An 18,566-nucleotide genomic window follows, 5' to 3' on the forward strand; every position below is an offset into this window, starting at 1 on the left:
TGTTATTATTTTTTCTTTTTTTTTTTTTACAATAGTACTAAAGGGAGAAAAGAGATTTATTATGTAATAACGAATATTTCCTGTTTTATTTGAGAGCTTTTTCAAATAATACTCATCAGTTTCATAATATTGAAATTAAGCATGTACCCCAGAGTCTGATTGAGTTTGAATCCTAGCTCTACCTTAACTACTCTCTGCCTTAGTTTACACATCTGTAAAATGGGGATAATTGCAGCACTAAATTCATAGGGTTGTTGTGACAAGTAAGTTAGTATATGTAAAATGTTTACACCCTGACACATAATATAAAATTTAAGTGTCAGCCTTTATTTTGTAAATCATAAACATTTATTTGTTTTTATAGCCTTTACTTTGTAAAGATTTTTTTCTCATTATTTAAAAATTTTAGATGGGTAAAATTAGATTTTTTCATAGCTCTCTGAAAATATATGTATATGACACATAAAAAAAAAGCCTTTTTCATTGGTTAACCTTTTTTCAAATATGTGATCTGTTTGTATAGTCAGACTTGCCCTGATGTCACCACTGAGCAGCACTCTGACAGAACTGTCCTTTCATTGCACTTTTGACTTTATTGACTCTAGGTCCCAAATGGGCCCTGTGTGAGCTGCCCGTCCTCTGGCAATGATGGATGTGCATTGACTTTTCCGTACATTTGTCCTGGTTCTCTTTGTGACTGGTGGCATGCATTTATGAGAGAGCAGGCTTTGGAAGAGAGGAACACTCATCTACACTTACTAAAGGAAAGCTGCTAACTTGACCTCATTCTATTCTTTTTTGCTTTTTTTTTGTCTATGAGGATTATTATTATTTTTAATGTATCTAAGTTTTTTTAAAGACACCTTTTAAAAATTATGTAATCTTTCCATAAGCTAGCTTAGATTTTAATATCTATATTTAGATATAAAATACACAGACATATATAATTTTTACAAATCTGACTTGTTCTCAAATTTATATTGCAAAAGATCATCCTTACAATATTTTAAAAGTCTGTTTGTAGGTATATTTGTACCTCTGAATACTTTGAACTTACTAATTTTTGAGATGACTAATATGCTTGCCTAAGACATATTATCTTTATAATAGCAATTTTATTATTATGCTCAATTGCAAATATAGTTTTACTATGGCAATCACTGTTATTTTATTGTAGTAAATATAATGTCAGGTGTTGATGAAGCAACTTTACCCTAATCAGCTCTACCTACCTTTTGGTCCTCACAAGTATATGAAATGCTACTATTCTTTTTTTTTTTTTTTAAAGTATTTTCTATTGATTTTTTTTGTATAATTAAAAAAATTATCTTTATTGTTGAAATTATTACAGACGTCCCCTTTGTTTTCTTTTTCTTTTTTTTCTTTTTCCCATGGACCCACTCCACACTGGCACCTCCCAGGCCTTCACCATGGGCTATGCATATGTGCATATAAGTTCTCTGGTTAATCTCTAACCTGTACTCCCCACCCTGCCTCCCTTCATTTTATTATCTACTTGCTTTTCTTTTATATAATTGCTATGCCAAAGGATACTGAATGTGAATTTCTAACATTATAACTAACATGCTCTACACTCTGAGGCATATATAATCTTTTATGTTGATACTCACAAGGCTTTGTTCCAGCAAATGTAGTATCCATGGGCCATTTTGTTTTGAAAAAGAATGTAGCAAATAGAAGTTCACTATGAGAAAGTTCATTTGTGGAAGCACAATATAAAAAAACAACTGTGAGGAACTTGTATCCTAAATATATATAAATAACTCATACAACTCAACTATAAAAAGAAAAATAATCAAATTTTAAAATGGGCAAAGGATTTGAATAGACATTTCTCTGAAGAAGATAGACAAATGCCCAATAAGCACATGAAAAGATGTTCAGCATCATTAGTTATGAGGGAAATGTAAATCAAAACTATAATAGATACCATTTCACAAAAAAGTCAATAACAGTGCTAAAGAAGATGTGGGGAAATCGGATCACTTGTATATTGCTGATGGGAATATCAAATGGCACAGCCACTTTGGAAAAACTGTCTGACACTTTCTCAGATGTTACACAGAGAGTTTTTGTTTCATCCAGCAATTTCACCCCTACGGGTATCCAAGAGAAGGAAAAATAAATGTCCATGCAAAAATGTATACTTAATGTTCATAACAGCTTTATTCATAATAATTAAAAAGTAGAAAAAAACCAAGCTTCTATCAATGAATGAATGGATAAATAAAATGTAGCATATCCATACAATAGAATGTTACTTGGCTGTAGAAGGGGAATGAAGTATTGTTACATTCTGTAACATAAATGAACCTTGAAAACATTATGCTTAGTGAAAGAAGCCAGACACAAAAGCAGCATATTGTATGGTTCCATTTATATGAAACTAGAGGCCCGTGTGGCCTGTGTGTCCTGTGCCCTCTCGCAGTCTGGGACCCCTCGCTCCTTACCGCCTGCCTGCTCGCTGCTCCTTACTCCTTGGCTTGCTGCCCCTTAGCGCTGACGCTGAGGTGAGAGAGGCTCTTGCCACCGCCACTGTGCTCGCCAGCCGTGAGCCTGGCTTCTGGTTGAGCAGCACTCCCCCTGTGGGAGCGCACTGACCACCAGGGGCAGCTCCTGCATTGGGCATCTGCCCCCCGGTGGTCATTGTGCATCATAGCAACCGGTCGTTCTGCTGTAATGGTCGCTCAGGCTTTTATTATATCGATATTCAGAACTGGCAAATCCACAGAGACAGAAGGTAGATTACTGGTTGAGGGGCAGGTAGGGGGAATGGTGAGTGACCACTAATAGTACTAGCTTTTTATAAAATTGAGGTGTAATTGACATATAATATTATGTCAGTTTCAGGTGTACAGCAGTGATTGGCTGTTTATATACATTGTGAAATGGTCAGCACAATAAGTCTAGTTAACACAGGGGTCCTCAAACTTTTTAAACAGGGGGAGAGTTCACTGTCCCTCAGACTGTTGGAGGGCCGGACTATAGTTTAAAAAAAACTATGAACAAATTCCTATGCACACTGCACATATCTTATTTTGAAGTAAAAAAACAAAATGGCAAAAACACCCGCATGTGGCCCGTGGGCCATAGTTTGAGGACGCCTGAGTTAACATCTTTCACCATACATAGTTGTAATTTTTTTGTGTGATGATGACTTTTAAGATCTACCCTCTTAGCAGCTTTCAAATATGGAATACAGTATTATTTACTACTAGAGGCCTGGTGCACGAAATTCATGCACAGGTAGGGTCCCTAGGCCTGGCCAGCGATCAGGACCAATTGGGGCCTTCCGGCTGCCGGCAAGGGCCTTCCTTCATTCCATGCCACCCCCTGGTGGTCAGTACACATCATAGCGAGAGATCGAACTCCCGGTCTCCCGATCGAACTCCTGAGGGAACACTTTGCATATTAGCCTTTTTTACCTTTTGTACCTTTTGAACCCCTTCACTCATTTTGCCCCCCTCTATCACCAATCTGTTCTCTGTATCTATGAGCTTTTTTGTTGGTTTTCTTTTTAGATTCCACATATGAGTAAGATCATATGGTCTTTCTCTGTCTGACCTCACTTAGCATAATGCCCTCTCCATTCATGTTGTCACAGATGGTGAGATGTCATTCTTTTTTTATGGCTCATAGTATTCTGTTGTATATACTGTATATACAACATTTTCTTTTCTATTCATTTATTGATGGACACTTAGGTTATTTCCATACCTTGGTTACAGTAAATAATGCTGTAGTGGGTATGTAAGTGTGTATATCTTTTCTAATTAGTGTTTTTGTTTTTATTGAGTAAATATCCAAAGTGAAACTACTGAATCATATGGTAGTTCTATTTTTTAATTTTTTGAGAAGCCTCCATACATTTTCCATGGTGGCTTAACCAGTTTGTAGTCCCATCAACAGTGTATATCCTCGCCAATACTTTATAGTACTTGTCTTTTTGATGATCACCATTCTAACAGGTGTGAAGTAATATCTCATTGTAGTGTTGATTTTTCCCTGATGCTTAGTGATGTTGGGCTTGCTTTTATGAGACTGTTGGCTATCTGTATGTTTTCTTTGGAAAAATGTCTTTTCCTCTGCCAATTTTTAATTGAATTGCTTGTTTTTTTATTTTTTGTTTTTTGCTATTGAGTTATTTGAGTTCTTTATATATTTTGGATATTAACCCTTTATCAGATATCTAGTTTACAACTATTTAATATTTTCTCTCATTCAGTAGGTTAGTTTTTCGCTTTTTTTTAATCATCACCCAAGGGTATTTTTCCATTGATTTTTAGAGAGAATGGAAGGGAGAGAAGAAGGAGGAAGGGAAAAAGGGAGGAAGGGAGTGGAAGAGAAAGAGAGAGAGAGATGCATGTGAGAGAGACACATTGACTGATTGCCTCCCAACACATGCCCCAACTGGGGGCCAGGGATCAAGCCAGCAACTGAGGTTTATAGGCCAATGCTCTAACCACTGCACAACCATCCAGAGCTGGCTTTTTGTTTTGTTGATGATTTTTTTTTTCTGTGTAGAAGCTTTTTAGTTGTAGTCTTACTTGTTTATTTTTGCCTTTGCTTTTGGAGTTATATACAAAAATATCATATGCAAGACCTATGTCAAGGAGGTTACCACCTATGTTTTCTTCTAGGAGTTTGATGGTTTCAAGTCTATGTTCAAGATTGAAGACTTAAATTTGAGTTAATTTTTCTGTACAATGTAAAATAGTCTATTTTCATGTGACTATCCAAAATTTTCAACACTGGTAATTGAAAAAACTATCCTTTCCCCATTTTATATTCTTGCCTCCTTTGTCATAAATTAATTGGCCATATATGCATGGGTTTATTTCTGGGTGCTCTGTTCTGTTCCACTGATCAATAACTCTGTTTTTATACCAATACCATACTGTTTTGATTACTATATGTTCCTAATATAGTTTGAAATAAGGGAGTGTGATGCTTCCAGCTTTGTTCTTTCTCAAAATTGTTTTTGCTATTTGGGTCTTTTGTGATTCCAAATAAATTTTAGGATTGTATGTTCTATTTCTGTGAAAATAGTCATGGGGATTATATTAGGTATTGCATTGAATCTGTAGATTGCTTTAAGTAATATGGACATTTTAATAATATTAGTTCTTCTAATCCATGAGTACATGATATCTTTACATTTATTTCTGTCTTCTTCAATTTCTTTCATCAGTGAGTCATAGTTTTTAGCATACAGCTCTTTCACCTCCTTGGTTGAATTTCTTCCTAAGTATTGTGTTCTTTTTGATGCAGTTACTAGTATAAATTGGATAGTTTTTTAATTTCTCCTTCTGATAGTTCATTATTAGTGTATAGCAACACAACAGATTTTTGTAAGTTAATTTTGTATCTGCAACTTTACTGAATTTGTTTATTCTAACCATTTTTTAGTTGAGTAGTTAGGGTTTTCGTATACAATGTCACATCATCTACAAATAGTGATTGTGTTACTTCTTCCTTTCCAATTTGGATGCCTTTTATTTCTTTTTTCTTGCATAATTATTCTGACGAGAACTTCCAATACTATGTAGACTAAAAGTGGTGAGAATTGACATTCTTGTCTTGTTGTTGATCTTAGAGGAAAATTTTCAGCTTTTCACCATTTAGTATGATGTTAGCTATTGGTTGGCTTTCTTTGTCAGATGATTAAAATGTCCTGGAATTGCCCTGGCCAGTGTTCTCAGTGGTTAGAGCATCTGCCCATGCATGGGAAGGTCGAGGGTTCATTTCCAGTCAAGGGCATGCACCTAAGTTGCAGGTTCAATCCCCAGCCCTGGCTGAGGCTCAGTTGGGAGGCAACTCATCTATGTGTCTCTCTCATATCAATGTTTTCTCTCCCCCGCCATCTTTCTCTCTCTCCCCCTCCCTGCCTTCCACTCTCTAAAAATCAATGGAAAAAATATCCTCAGGTGAAGATTAACAACAACAAAATGTTCTAGAATTATAATGGAGATGTATGCAAAATTTGTGACTATACTAAAAACCATTGAATTGTACACTTTAAAAGGGTGACTTTTATAGAATGTGAATTGTATCTTCAAAAACCTGTTATTAAATAAAACACTGTGAAATAATGGTAGCCACTGTTTTTCCTAAAGTACACTAATATATAAATATCTAGGAGTACTGTGAATGTTATATGTATATATGTGTGTGCACAGCGCATAGTATGATATGGGATATGACAACATCACATTGTGTACACAAGGTACTCTTACATACTATTTTTAGATCTAAATCTCTAAATTCTCATTTGTTAATTGAACTTTGTGGAGACCTTAGGGACTTATTTATGTAAATGACCACGGTGCTCTTACTAAAAGATATATCCTCTTATCTCTGAAGTTATTATTACAAATGATTGATTACACATTGTTATCGCTCTTTTCTAGGATTTCCTGAGAATATAACAGTGAAACAGCGTTATCGACTACTTGGAAATAGTCTCAACGTACATGTAGTAGCTAAACTAATCAAAGTACTATGCGGATAATCTTAAATGACTTTGAAAGATGGTCATAGTATTCCTTCATATCCAGACGGTAATTCTGAAATTTTAGTTTAATTAATTTTGACAAAATTTAACTAAATTAACTTAAATCTCTCATAACAAATTTGAATGTATCACAAAAATGCCAATTTGTTTTCTTACATTTATATTACTGTCTTTTGTAAAGTGAAATTATTGTTATTCTTTAGTTGAATATATTTTCATATGAAGTCATTAAATATATATATAATATTTTTTATAATATGGTATTAAATAACTTTAGGAACATTAGAATTTTAATGTTTTCATCAGTCCTATATAATAAAGAGGTAATTTGCAAATTGACCATCACACTCTCGCACAAGATGGCCAACCCCATGTGGTCACAAGATGGCCAGCAGGGGAGGGCAGTTGTGGGCGATCAGGCCAGCAGGGGAGGGCAGTTAGGGGTGACCAGTCCAGCAGAGGAGGGCAGTTGGGGACGACCAGGCCAGCAGGGGAGGGCAGTTGGGGGTGACTGGGCCTGCAGGGGAGGGAGGGCAGTTGGGGGATGACCAGGCCTGCAGGGGAGGGCAGTTAGGGGTGACCAGGCTGGCAGGGGAGTTCAGTTGGGGGGACCAGGCCTGCAGGGGAGGGCAGTTCGGGGTGACCAGGCCTGCAGGGGAGGGCAGTTGGGGGTGACCAGGCTGGCAGGGGAAGGCAGTTAGGGGCGACCAGGCCGGCAGGGGAGGGCAGTTAGGGGTGAACGGGCCGGCAGGGGAGGGCAGTTGGGGGCAATCGGGCAATCAGGCTGGCAGAGGAGCAGTTAGGCTGGCAGGGGAGTGGTTAGGGGGTGATCAGGCTGGCAGGCAGAAGTGGTTAGGGGCAATCAGACAGGCAGGCAGGCAAGCAGTTGGGAGCCAGCAGTCCCGGATTGTTAGAGGGATGTCCAACTGCCGGTTTAGGCCCGATCCCTGTAGGATCGGATCTAAACCGACAGTCGGACATCCCCCGAGGGGTCCCAGATTGGAGAGGGTGCAGGCTGGGCTGAGGGCCACCCCCCTCCAGTGCACGATTTTCATGCACTGGGCCTCTAGTATTTTATCAAGAGACATTATAGCAGTGATGGGCAACCTTTTGAGCTTGGTGTGTCAAACTTCGCCAAAAAACTGAGCATAACTTGGGTAGTGTGTCACTTTGAGGAAAAAACGTTATTTCGCAAATGTTTCATCTTCAGGAGCAGCAAATGTTTCATCCTCGGCATGCGGCCGCCTCAGCGGCCGCGTGTCATCAGAAATGGCTACGCGTGTCAGTGCTGACACGCGTGTCATAGGTTCGCCATCACTGCATTATAGGCATATTGTAATAAATCTGAGAAGTTGTATTTTTTGTGTTAATAAAAGAAGTTGTTTTATGAATCTTGTCATTTTACTTTTTTGTTAGATGATTATTTTTAATTCTAAAGTAATGATTCTAATTCTAGCCTGTTTCAAGTATTGAATGTTTTACTTAATCCCTTAAACATTCCTTTGTTTTACTTAAATGCTTATAATATTTTAAACCAAATTATCATCATTCATCTTATACAACAGTCTGAAGAAAGTGTCAGAAAAAATAATTTTAAATTCTTGATTACCTTTTTATCAGGAAGTCACAGAATATGAAGGTGCACATTACCTTTAATTCTACCTCCATCTGAAAGGTTAAACTCGTTCCTTTGTCATTTATGCATATTTCCCTTCAGTTTGCTGTTAGTAGAGCTTACTTTTGTCTTTGCTCTCAGCTTCTTGTTGTAAGTTGATTTTGTCATCACATTCTAAGAAATGTAGCATGACATTAAGATTTTAGTTGAGTGTTGACCTATGAACTAGAGGTCATGGTTCGATTCCCTTTCAGGGTACATGCCCAGTTTGTAGGCTCGATCCTAAGTGTGGGGTGTGCAGGAGGCAGCCAATCAATGATTCTCTCTCATCATTGATGTTTCTCTCTCCTTCTCCCTTCCTCTCTGAAATCAATAAGAATATATTTAAAAACAATTTTAGGGAGGAAACTGCCCTTTGACCCCATTCCTTATAACTATTCTGTGAATTAACTTTAATAATTTTTAATGTTCTCTGTTTCTACCTTTGCAGTAGACTTCTTGGAATTAGGGTTTCTAATCAGTTTAAGTCTTGCATCAGAAATCCTGTGGTTTTTATTTCAGTGGTAAAATCAAGTGAAAATGGATGAAAGAAATGAAAAGAAATATGAACAGAAATTTTATCATAAAACTTTAATTCCTATTATTATCCTGAAAAAAATAAACACAATCGATTGATGTGGAGAAATTGGAACCCTGTATGTTGCTGGTGACAATGTGCAATGGTACAGCCACTGTAGAAAATAGATGATGATTTCTTAAAAAAATATAAAAAGAATTATCATATAATCTAGCAATTCCACTTCTGAGTATTACCCAAAAAGATTCAAAGTGGGGACTTTGTCTGATATTTGTACACCAATTTTCATAGCAGCATCATTCACAATAGCTAAAAAGTAGAAACAACCAACGTGCCCATCAGCAAATGAATGGAGAAACAAAATATGGTGTATACCTACAATGGAATATTATTCAGACCTAAAAAGGAAATTCTGATACAACATGGATGAACCCTGAAGACATTATGCTCAGTGAAATAAACCAGACACAAAAGGGCAAATTTTGTATGATTCCATTACATGAAGTATGTTAAAGAATCCAGTTCTTAGTGATAGAAAGTAGGCTAGAGGCTACCAGAGTTTGACGCATTCTGGAAGGGGAGTGGTGTTGCAAGGCTGCAGAGTTTTGTTTGCTGTGGTGAAAAAACTTTGGAGATGGGTGATGGTGATAGTTACACAACAATACGAATGTAATTAATACCACTGAACTGTATACTTAAAAATCATTAAAATGGAAAATTTTATGTCATGTACATTTAACCACAAAAAAACCAGCAGTCATTCCTTCTCACCATTTTTTTTTTTAGAAGAACTCACATAAACATGGATATAGGGCAATTATAGGCCAATGCAAATACGCATGTGGGCAAAAGTAGGTTTACAGTTGTGAGTACACAAAACACAGAGTTTATATTTATATTATAATAAAGCTATTATAATAATCATAATCTGCATGTCTTTTCCATATGAACAACTTTAAACCTACTTTGGCTCACCCCTGTATATACCAAGTATTGCTATCTTCTACATTTTATATATGTGTGTAAAGACATACCTTGCTACAAATTTCATAAATTTTAGTATACAACAATTTGAAATTACTTTGGCAAACTTTTACAAGTTCTCTTCACTTTTTTATTTTTTACCAATGAAAAAGTTCAGAGTGTTTCTATGATTATGCTATAATAGTAGGGTTCTGTGCTCCACTGAGCAATGTTACACAAATTAAGTGTTGGGTTACAGTGCCCTAAGTATAAACACATGAAAGCTCTGTGGAAACATTCCTTTGCAAACTGGAAGGTAGACTACAGCTTGGTGAGATAGTTTAAATTATTGAAGTACATTCATGGGTAGATGATGATTCTTGCCCTTAATTCATAATTGAAAATACATAGTAGCAAGCATAAGACTCATACCTTAATTTATGTATATTTACATGCATAATTAATTTAGAAATGTCATTTTATTGAATGCCCACTATATACTATTGGTAATATGCATAGTTTGCCCAGGAAATTTCTGATATTTGGATTTATATATTTATTCAGTATTTTAGAAAATATAACCTTCTTTTAAAAAGAATTATATGTAATTAAATCTGTGTCATTTCTAACGTGATTTTTCATTCTCCTGTTTGCATCACTTGTATTCTTTTAAATGGGTTGCCAAATAACTTTAAGGTATTTATTAACCTGCTTTATGTTTTTAGTAGGTTTTTCAGACCCAAAAATGATAAATAAGAGATAATCAAATGACTTAATACAAACAAAATGAGTCATATTAGAAAATTATTTTGAAGAGGAGATTGGGTAGTCATCATAGGAGAAAGAGCCAGAGCTTGATAATCTTTAATGAGGGGGTCTCATATAGGTTTTTTAACTTTTTAAATTCATTTCAGAGAGAGGAAGGGAGAGGGAGAGAAGGATAGAAATATCAGTGATGAGAGAGAATCATTGATTGGCTGCCTCCAGCACACTCCCTACTGGAGACTAAGCCTGCAACCCAGCCATGTACCCTGACTGGTAATTGAACCATAACTTCCTGGTCCTTAAGTCAATGCTCAACCACTGAGCCACACCAGCCAGGCACATAGAGGTTTTTTATTTTATTTTTATTTTTTTTCTTTATTGATTAAGGTATTACATATGTGTCCTTATCCCCTATTCCCCCAGCCCCCCCTCATGCCCTCACTTTCCTGGTGTCTGTGTCCATTGGTTAGGCTTATATGCATGCATACAAGTCCTTTCGTTGATCTCTCCCCCTTACCCCTGCCCTCCCCTACCTTCCCTCTGAGGTTTGACGGTCTGATCAATGCTTCTCTGTCTCTGGATCTGTTTTTGTTCATCAGTTTATGTTGTTCATTATATTCCACAAATGAGTGAGATCATGTGATATTTATCTTTCTCTGACTGGCTTATTTCGCTTAGCATAATGCTCTTTAGTTCCATCCATGCTGTTGCAAATGGTAAGAATTCCTTCTTTTTTACTGCTGCATAGTATCCCGTTGTGTAGATGTACCACAGTTTTCTAATCCACTCATCTGCTGATGGGCACTTAGGCTGTTTCCAAATCTTAGCTATGGTAAATTGTGCTGCTATGAACATAGGGGTTCATATATCCTTTCTGATTGGTGTTTCTAGTTTCTTGGGATATATTTCTAGAAGTGGATCACTGGGTCAAATGGGAGCTCCATTTTTAGTTTTTTGAGTAAACTCCATACTGTTTTCCACAGTGGCTGCACCAGTCTGCATTCCCACCAGCAGTACAGGAGGGTTCCTTTTTCTCAGCATCCTCCTCCGAACTTTGTTTGTTAATTTGTTGTTGATAGCCATTCTGACAGGTGTGAGATGGTACTGCATTGTTGTTTTGATTTGCATCTCTCAGATGATTAGTGACTTAGTATGTTTTTATATGTCGCTTGGTCTTCCTTATGCCTTCTTTCCAAAAGTATCTATTTAGGTCCATTGCCCATTTTTGATTGGGCTGTTTATCTTTCTTTTGTTAAGTTGACATATAGGTTTTTATTAATTTGTTTGGTGTCAGTGTACTTTCACCTTCTCAGGAAACTTCATTAGTGTTTCTTCTCCCTCGTAAATATTCAAACTCACCATCTCAATCATTCCTAGCATTTCCTGTGTTCAAGTCTCTTCTATATTAAAAACAATGACAGCAGGTAGAAACCTCCCTAGATTCTTATCTTCTTTCATCGCTTCCCTTTCATAGCCAAACCTCTTAGAAAGGTGATCTATAACTTATCTCCACTTCTTAATCTCTCCTCTAACTCCTCCACTGCTCCAATATACCTTTGGCCTTGGTCAAACTGCCGAAAGAGCATTTACTATCATGATCAAGGATCTCTGTGTGCCTGAGTTTTTCAGTCCTTCTCTTCCCTTACTTAACCACAGTCTAAACTCTCTTTCTTGATACAGGTTCTCCCTTTGTCTAACATGGCATTGCATTCATTTTTTTAAATTAAAGTATAGTTGACATTCAATATTATATTAGTTTCAAGTGTACAACATAGTGATTCAGCATTTATAAATCCTAATCCTTAGTGTTAGGCAGTAGAGCCAAAAGACAGATGGGAAGATGTGAGTCACCCTGAGGGATCACCCTGAGGGACCCCCTTCAGAGCACCCTGAACATTGTGTTCTGGCTAATAAGTCAGATCTACACAGTGGGCACTGCCCTGTGCCTTAAAGAGTGAGAAAATATCTCTATCAACCATCTTGCTCTTTCTCATAAGATAGAGCCTTTTGAAAAGTCAAAAAACAGTGTTTGAAATTGTGAAAGTTGAGGGACTACCCAGCACTTTAAAAAATAATCAGAGTAGTGGATAGGATTCCTTCATAAAAATCACAATCTGTCTTTTGCTCCAATTTCAACCTAGTTCAGGTCAGAAGTTATTAAATCGAAGGCTTCTGAGGGTAGAGAAATGAAGCTGAGAACAAATTAAAGTGGTTTAATTCTAGCCATCACAGTACAGAATAAAGAAGAGAATAGACTGACAGCTATCAGAGGGAGGGGATTTGGGGGGATGGGCGAAAAAGGTGAAGGAATAGCAAAAAGAGAAAAACAAAAACAGAACAGTGTGGCGGTTACCAGAAGGAAAGGGGTGAGGGGAAGGGAGTAGTAAAGGGTAAAACAGGGATAAATGGTGAAGGAAGGATACTTTGATTTTGGGTGGTGAACACACCATGCAATACACAGATGATATAGAATTGTCCACTTGAAACCTATATAATTTTATCAATCAATGTCACCCCAATAAGTTCAATAAAAAAAAAAAAAATTAAAAATAGCTACTATGTCAGCCAACTGTAAGCACATACTAAAGGGCGTGGTCTGCAGGCCAGCTGTTGTGTCTGCACCCAAAGTAAAATAGTTCTGGTTGTTCTTTTTGTTTTGATAACTTCATTATTAAAACCAAAATTTAGAATCAAGGGGTTCCCAAATAAACCAAGATAACACAATAAAGATCTAATTTTAAACCCATATAGACAAAGTAGTTAAAATGTATTTTCCTGAGTTGATTATGTTATTGAAAAGGTTAACTTTTCATAATTTGGTCTTCAGCTTGGAACTATGACTATTTAAGGCTACCAGTTATAAACTCACTAATAACTTTGGACTTTGAAATTGAGTGAGAGTCAGATGGTCTCAGCAGTTTTTTCGTAGTCTGTGATTGAACTCATTATGTAATTTTTCAAGGTAGCCTTTGAACCTTCCTGTACTTAGAACTCTCTTCCTCTCAACTTCTAATGTCAAAGTGTGCTGCATACAACTACCAGATCAACTTCTTAACATGCATTTTTTTGATCCACCTCCAATCTAGCTTTTCTTCATTCATCATACTCACCAAGATATCTAGTTATGCCCATAATATTTCACTTCATTAGAAGGCAGTAAGAATTCTAAACATGTTCTTCAAGTTCAGTCTGTACCACTGAACCTGTCTGCACCCTTCTCTTTCTCCTGTCATTCTTTCACTTTGCTACTAAAATTTTAAAACGTCAGGTTTTAAAAAATTTATTTCCCTAGCCACTCTGTCTCTTTCTGTCTTTAGGACTTCTAAGAACATCTTGCAATAAGATACTTGTACTCTTCAAAAATTTTATGAAACCATGACCCAAAAACTACATTACTATTTTTGTCTTGATTTGTGAGATTATTCCTTTTTAAGTTTATTTTTTCACTAAATATGAGCATGTGCGAATAACTTTGACTTCTTACTCCCAAAGTTCTCAAATAAATTATTTTATACTTGCCATAGGTAAATATGGGTTCTGAGTTTTATTTTCAGTTATATCCAACACTTACAGCTCTCCCTCAAGTACACCATATTTGACTCCTAAAGCTTTCAAAATCTTATTTAAAAAATATATAAATCTAGATAGAAATTTTCACAAAAACTAAAACATAAGAAGTTATTTTTTTCATAGAACTCTTCTTTATAGCCTTAGGTAGTACTCATTTCTCTGCTTTAACATACTATGGTTTCATTGTTTACTTCAAGCATTTGCCCAGTATTTTGTTTGCATCTTTATATCTATTCATATCAGAGAAGATTTAAATTATAAGGCTGTAAATAGGGAACATGTTTATTTAGCCAAGTCAGCTCTATAATCAGATGAGATCACAATCTAAAGTCTAAAGACACACAGAGAGAGATCACAGAGGTTTGGAGCTGAACCCTTAACTATTGCTAAAGATTCAGTCCTCAGGATTCTACCCTTCACGTCCAGGCTATTTTTCTCAGAGATCTCACTTTTTCCTACAACGTCTACCATTTTGCCCAGGACACCCAGATGACTCCAGATCAGATATTTTGCCTATGCCCTATTCTAAAATTTTCATGCAACAAGACTTTTAACATGAATATCTTCCTGTCACATCAAATTTAGTATATTTGAAAACAGATCAATTGTTCTCCATTGTAACATCAGTTCTATTCATGACCAACTTTAATATTTCTCTTTATGGTACTGCTTCTCTCCCAATCTCCTGAGTTCAAACCCCTCCAGCCAAGATCATCTTCACCTTCTTCTATATTTCTCTCCATTTATAAGCTTCTGTTAATAAAGTAGCCTTTCCAAGAAGGCCTTTATTGAACCATTATTTATTTTAGGAAAACAGCAAAAGTCATTTTAAAAATCTGAAAATATACCTCTATGTTTGCAACCAGATTTGTATGCTTGGCTAAACATGTGGACATTAAACAGATTTCAGCCTTCTGAATTTAATCTATCATGGATATAATTTTTACTAAAATAGTTATTTTGCTCACTTAGCTAATTCCTTACACAAAAACAGTTACATTTTTATACACACACAAATGATTGAAAATACCTAATGGAATGTGATATTTCTTGTGCAGTATATATAAGCTGAGTGGGCTATGTGAGAGCCCATCCTATGATGAATAGACAATAAACTGGATAGTTGCTATGATTTGAATTGGCTTTAAATAAAAATATTCCATGTTTTATAGAATGTAAACTTCCTGGAAAGCAGAGATTTAAGTTATTTTTCAGTGCTGCCTTTTCAGTGATTACAATACCTGGCTCATAGTCACAATAAATATTTGTTGAATGAGTGAATATAGTTACCATATGGATTGACATAAAAGCTGCATAAAGTCATCACATCATGAAGTTTAAACTGCCTTTAAGTCATTCTCCTGAAAACTATTTAATTTGTGTTATTGCCACTTTGCACACAGAGGAAGAGCCAAATTTACTCAAGTTTGAAACGTGATTTAAACAATAATTCTAGGATAGTACTTGCACCTTGGCTTTAGGGAAAGTTGTGGCAGATGGAAAAATTTTTATTTTTATTTTTTTAATTTAATAAATCTTTATTGTTCAGATTATTACAATTGTTCCTCTTTCCCCCCGCCCCATAGCTCCCCTCCACCCGGTTTCCACCCCACCCTCTGCCCTTACCTCCCCCATACTGTCCTCATTTATAGGTGTACGATTTTTGTCCAGTCTCTTCTCGTACCCCCACACCCCTTTCCCCAGAGAATTGTCAGTCCACTCCCTTTCTGTGCCCCTTATTCTATTATATTCACCAGTTTATTCTGTTCATCAGCTTTTTTATTCACTTGATTTATAGATTCACTTGTTGATAGATATGTATTTGTTGTTCATAATTTTTATCTTTACCTTTTTCTTCTTCCTCTTCTTAAAGAATACCTTTCAGCATTTCAAATAATAATGGTTTGGTGGTAATGAACTCCTTTAGCTTTTTCTTATCTGTGAAGCTGTTTATCGGACCTTCAATTCTGAATGATCGTTTTGCTGGGTAGAGTAATCTTGGTTGTAGGTTCTTACTATTCATCACTTTGAATATTTCTTGCCATTCCCGTCTGGCCTGCATAGTTTCCATTGAGAAATCAGCTGAGGATCGTATGGGTGCTCCCTTGTAGGTAATTAACTGTTTTTCTTGCTGCTTTTAATATTCTCTCTTTGTCTTTTGCTCTTGGCATTTTAATTATGATGTGCCTTGGTGTGGTCCTCTTTGGATTCCTTTTGTTTGGGGTTTTGTGTGTGCTTCCTGGACTTGTAAGTCTATTTCTTTCATCAGGTGGGGGAAGTTTTCAGTCATTATTTCTTCAAATATGTTTTCAGTATCTAGCTCTCTCTCTTCTTCTGGCATCCCCATAATTTGGATGTTGGTACGCTTGAGGTTGTCCCAGAGGCTCCTTACACTATCTTCAAATTTTTGGATTCTTTTTGCTTTTTGCTTTTCTTGTTGAGTGTTTTTTGCTTCTTTGTATTTCAAATCTTTGACTTAATTCTTGCGGTCCTCTAGTCTGCTGTTAGGTCTCTGTAAAATATTTTTTATTTCAGTCAGTGTATGTTTAATTTCTAATTGGTCCTTTTTCATATCCTCGAGGGTCTGGCTAAATTTATCGGCCTTTTCTAGGAAATTCTTGAAAAACTTTATAACCGTGGTTTTGAACTCTATATCCAGTTGTTTTCTTTCCTCCATTTCTTTCATTTGTGATCTATTTTTTTGTCTCCACATTTTTGCTGCTTCCCTGAGTTGGTAGAGTACCTTTGTGTGGTAGGTGTCCTATAGGGCCCAGTGGCTCAGCCTCCCCCAGTTACCTGAGGTGGACACTCTTGGTGCACCCCTTTGTGGACTGTGTGCACAGCCTTGTTGTAGTTAAGTCTTGAGTCTTGTTAGTATCACTGGGAGGAAGTGACCTCCGGGCCAATTGGCTGTGAGGATCAGCTGTGTATATGCTGGGAGAAGTTCTGTGCTGGAGACACCCTTATGGGAGAAGACTTGCAAAAGCCTCTGTGCTCAGCTTGGATGGGGTGGAGTCTCAGGGTGGAGCAGACAGCCTTGGCTTCCTGTCAGCCCTGACCTATGAGGCCCCTGGTTCTCAGTGTCCCTTGGTAATCACTGCAAGCACCTCTGAGAGAAAGCCGCCCTCAAGTTTCGCCCGCTGCCAGACAGTCCAGTTTCTCCCCGAATGAGTCTGGTTTCCCAGAAACTCGCCTGGAACTGGAGTTCAGCGCAGTCGGGAGCTTCCGTCTCCCTCCTGCTTTAGAAAGCCAGCCGCACACTCAGCCGCCTGTGGACTCAGCAGTCAATCCTCTCTGCACGCACACGCCTCTGGACCTCTGCCTTCCGCAGCTCTCCTGAGTCTCAGTGTGCTTTCTGTTTTCCTGATAGTCCAGATTCCCCCCAAAATGAGTTTGGGTTCCCAGAGTCTCTCCCAGGACTGGAGTTCAGCACAGTCGGGAGCTTCCATCTCCCTCCTGCTTTAGAAAGCCAGCTGTGCACTCAGCCGCCCGTGCAGTCAGCCGCCCGTCCTCTCCGCGCGCACGTGTCTCTGTACCCCAGCCTTTTGCAGCTCCTCTGAGTCTCAATGTGCTTTCCTCTTTCCTTCTAGTTGTAGAATTTCCACTCAGCCAGCTTTCCTGTAGTTCTGGATGGTTGTTTTGTCTTTTAGTTGTAGTTTTGATATTGTTGTGTGAGGCAGCCGTTTAGGTCTTTACCTATGCTGCCATCTTGGTTTCTCTCTAGAAAAATTTTTAAATGTTGTATTCTGACTTCTTGTCTGGACAGGAGCACAGACTCATTTCTTTTTGTTCCTCCCTGATCAGAATAATTGTAGTAGGTATTTAGACAAGAGCAGAGTAGGGATCATAGACCACATGCAGAGGGTCACCAGGGTGGAGAGCCCCTGGTGCCTAGCAATGGACAAAACTACAAGCTCTTGCACCACCACTCCCTTAAGCATTAATCCCTGAAGATGACATCTGGGCCTCAGTTGTGTTTCAGCTCCAGACCCAGAGAAGCAGTAAAATCAGATGGAGCAGCTTCGTGGCTAACATCAGGACCAGCTGCAATGACTAATGACCCCCTGCCCTGGCGTTGGCCAATTAGTGGAGACCACGACCCTGAGGGGCACACCTGGAAAGCTGATGAATATTCTATTGAGATCCTTCCCTGGGACCTCCAGATAAAAGCTTTTAAGACAGAGACCCCAGGCAAATGTACTCTCTCTTTTTCCAGAGCATGCCCACACCTTTCCTCCCTCTCATCTCTCAAGGCAAGCCTCCCTCCTCCCCCCACTCTCTCTCTCTCTCCCCACCCCCGCTATAACTAATTTCCTGAACACATTTCTTCTATTACTCACTTTGTTCCACCTCTGTGACTTTCTAAATAAACTTATTCTTATAATTTGAGTCTTGACTCTAAATTCTTTCTTAGCCAGAACTCAAGTACCAAGGTTGTTGAACTGAGCTCTAACACCTGGTGCTATTTCGCTGCCAATGTAATGATCATTTCTAGATAAATACAATTATAAGTTAATGCAAGAGGTATCAGAAAGAACCCT

General features: G+C 37.6%; 1 protein-coding gene across 7 annotated transcripts in view; it reads left to right on the plus strand.

Annotated features, from left to right (window-relative positions):
* Nucleotides 1-18,280, plus strand: part of TRDMT1 (tRNA aspartic acid methyltransferase 1) — a 73,335-nt gene extending 55,055 nt beyond the window's left edge. For 6 of the 7 annotated variants that reach the window (XM_079773793.1, XM_079773795.1, XM_079773797.1 and 3 more), the window contains one exon: nt 6,432-6,983. In XM_079773793.1, coding sequence (XP_079629919.1) covers nt 6,432-6,532 — 101 coding nt within the window. In that variant the 3' untranslated portion in view covers nt 6,533-6,983. Of the gene's footprint in view, nt 1-6,431; nt 6,984-17,996 lie in introns of those variants that run through there. The other variant, XM_079773794.1, reaches the window with a different exon arrangement.
* Nucleotides 18,281-18,566: the final 286 nt, after the last annotated feature.

Source organism: Cnephaeus nilssonii (assembly GCF_951640355.1).
Source record: "Cnephaeus nilssonii genome assembly, chromosome: 1".
NCBI classification, from domain to species: Eukaryota; Metazoa; Chordata; class Mammalia; order Chiroptera; family Vespertilionidae; genus Cnephaeus; species Cnephaeus nilssonii.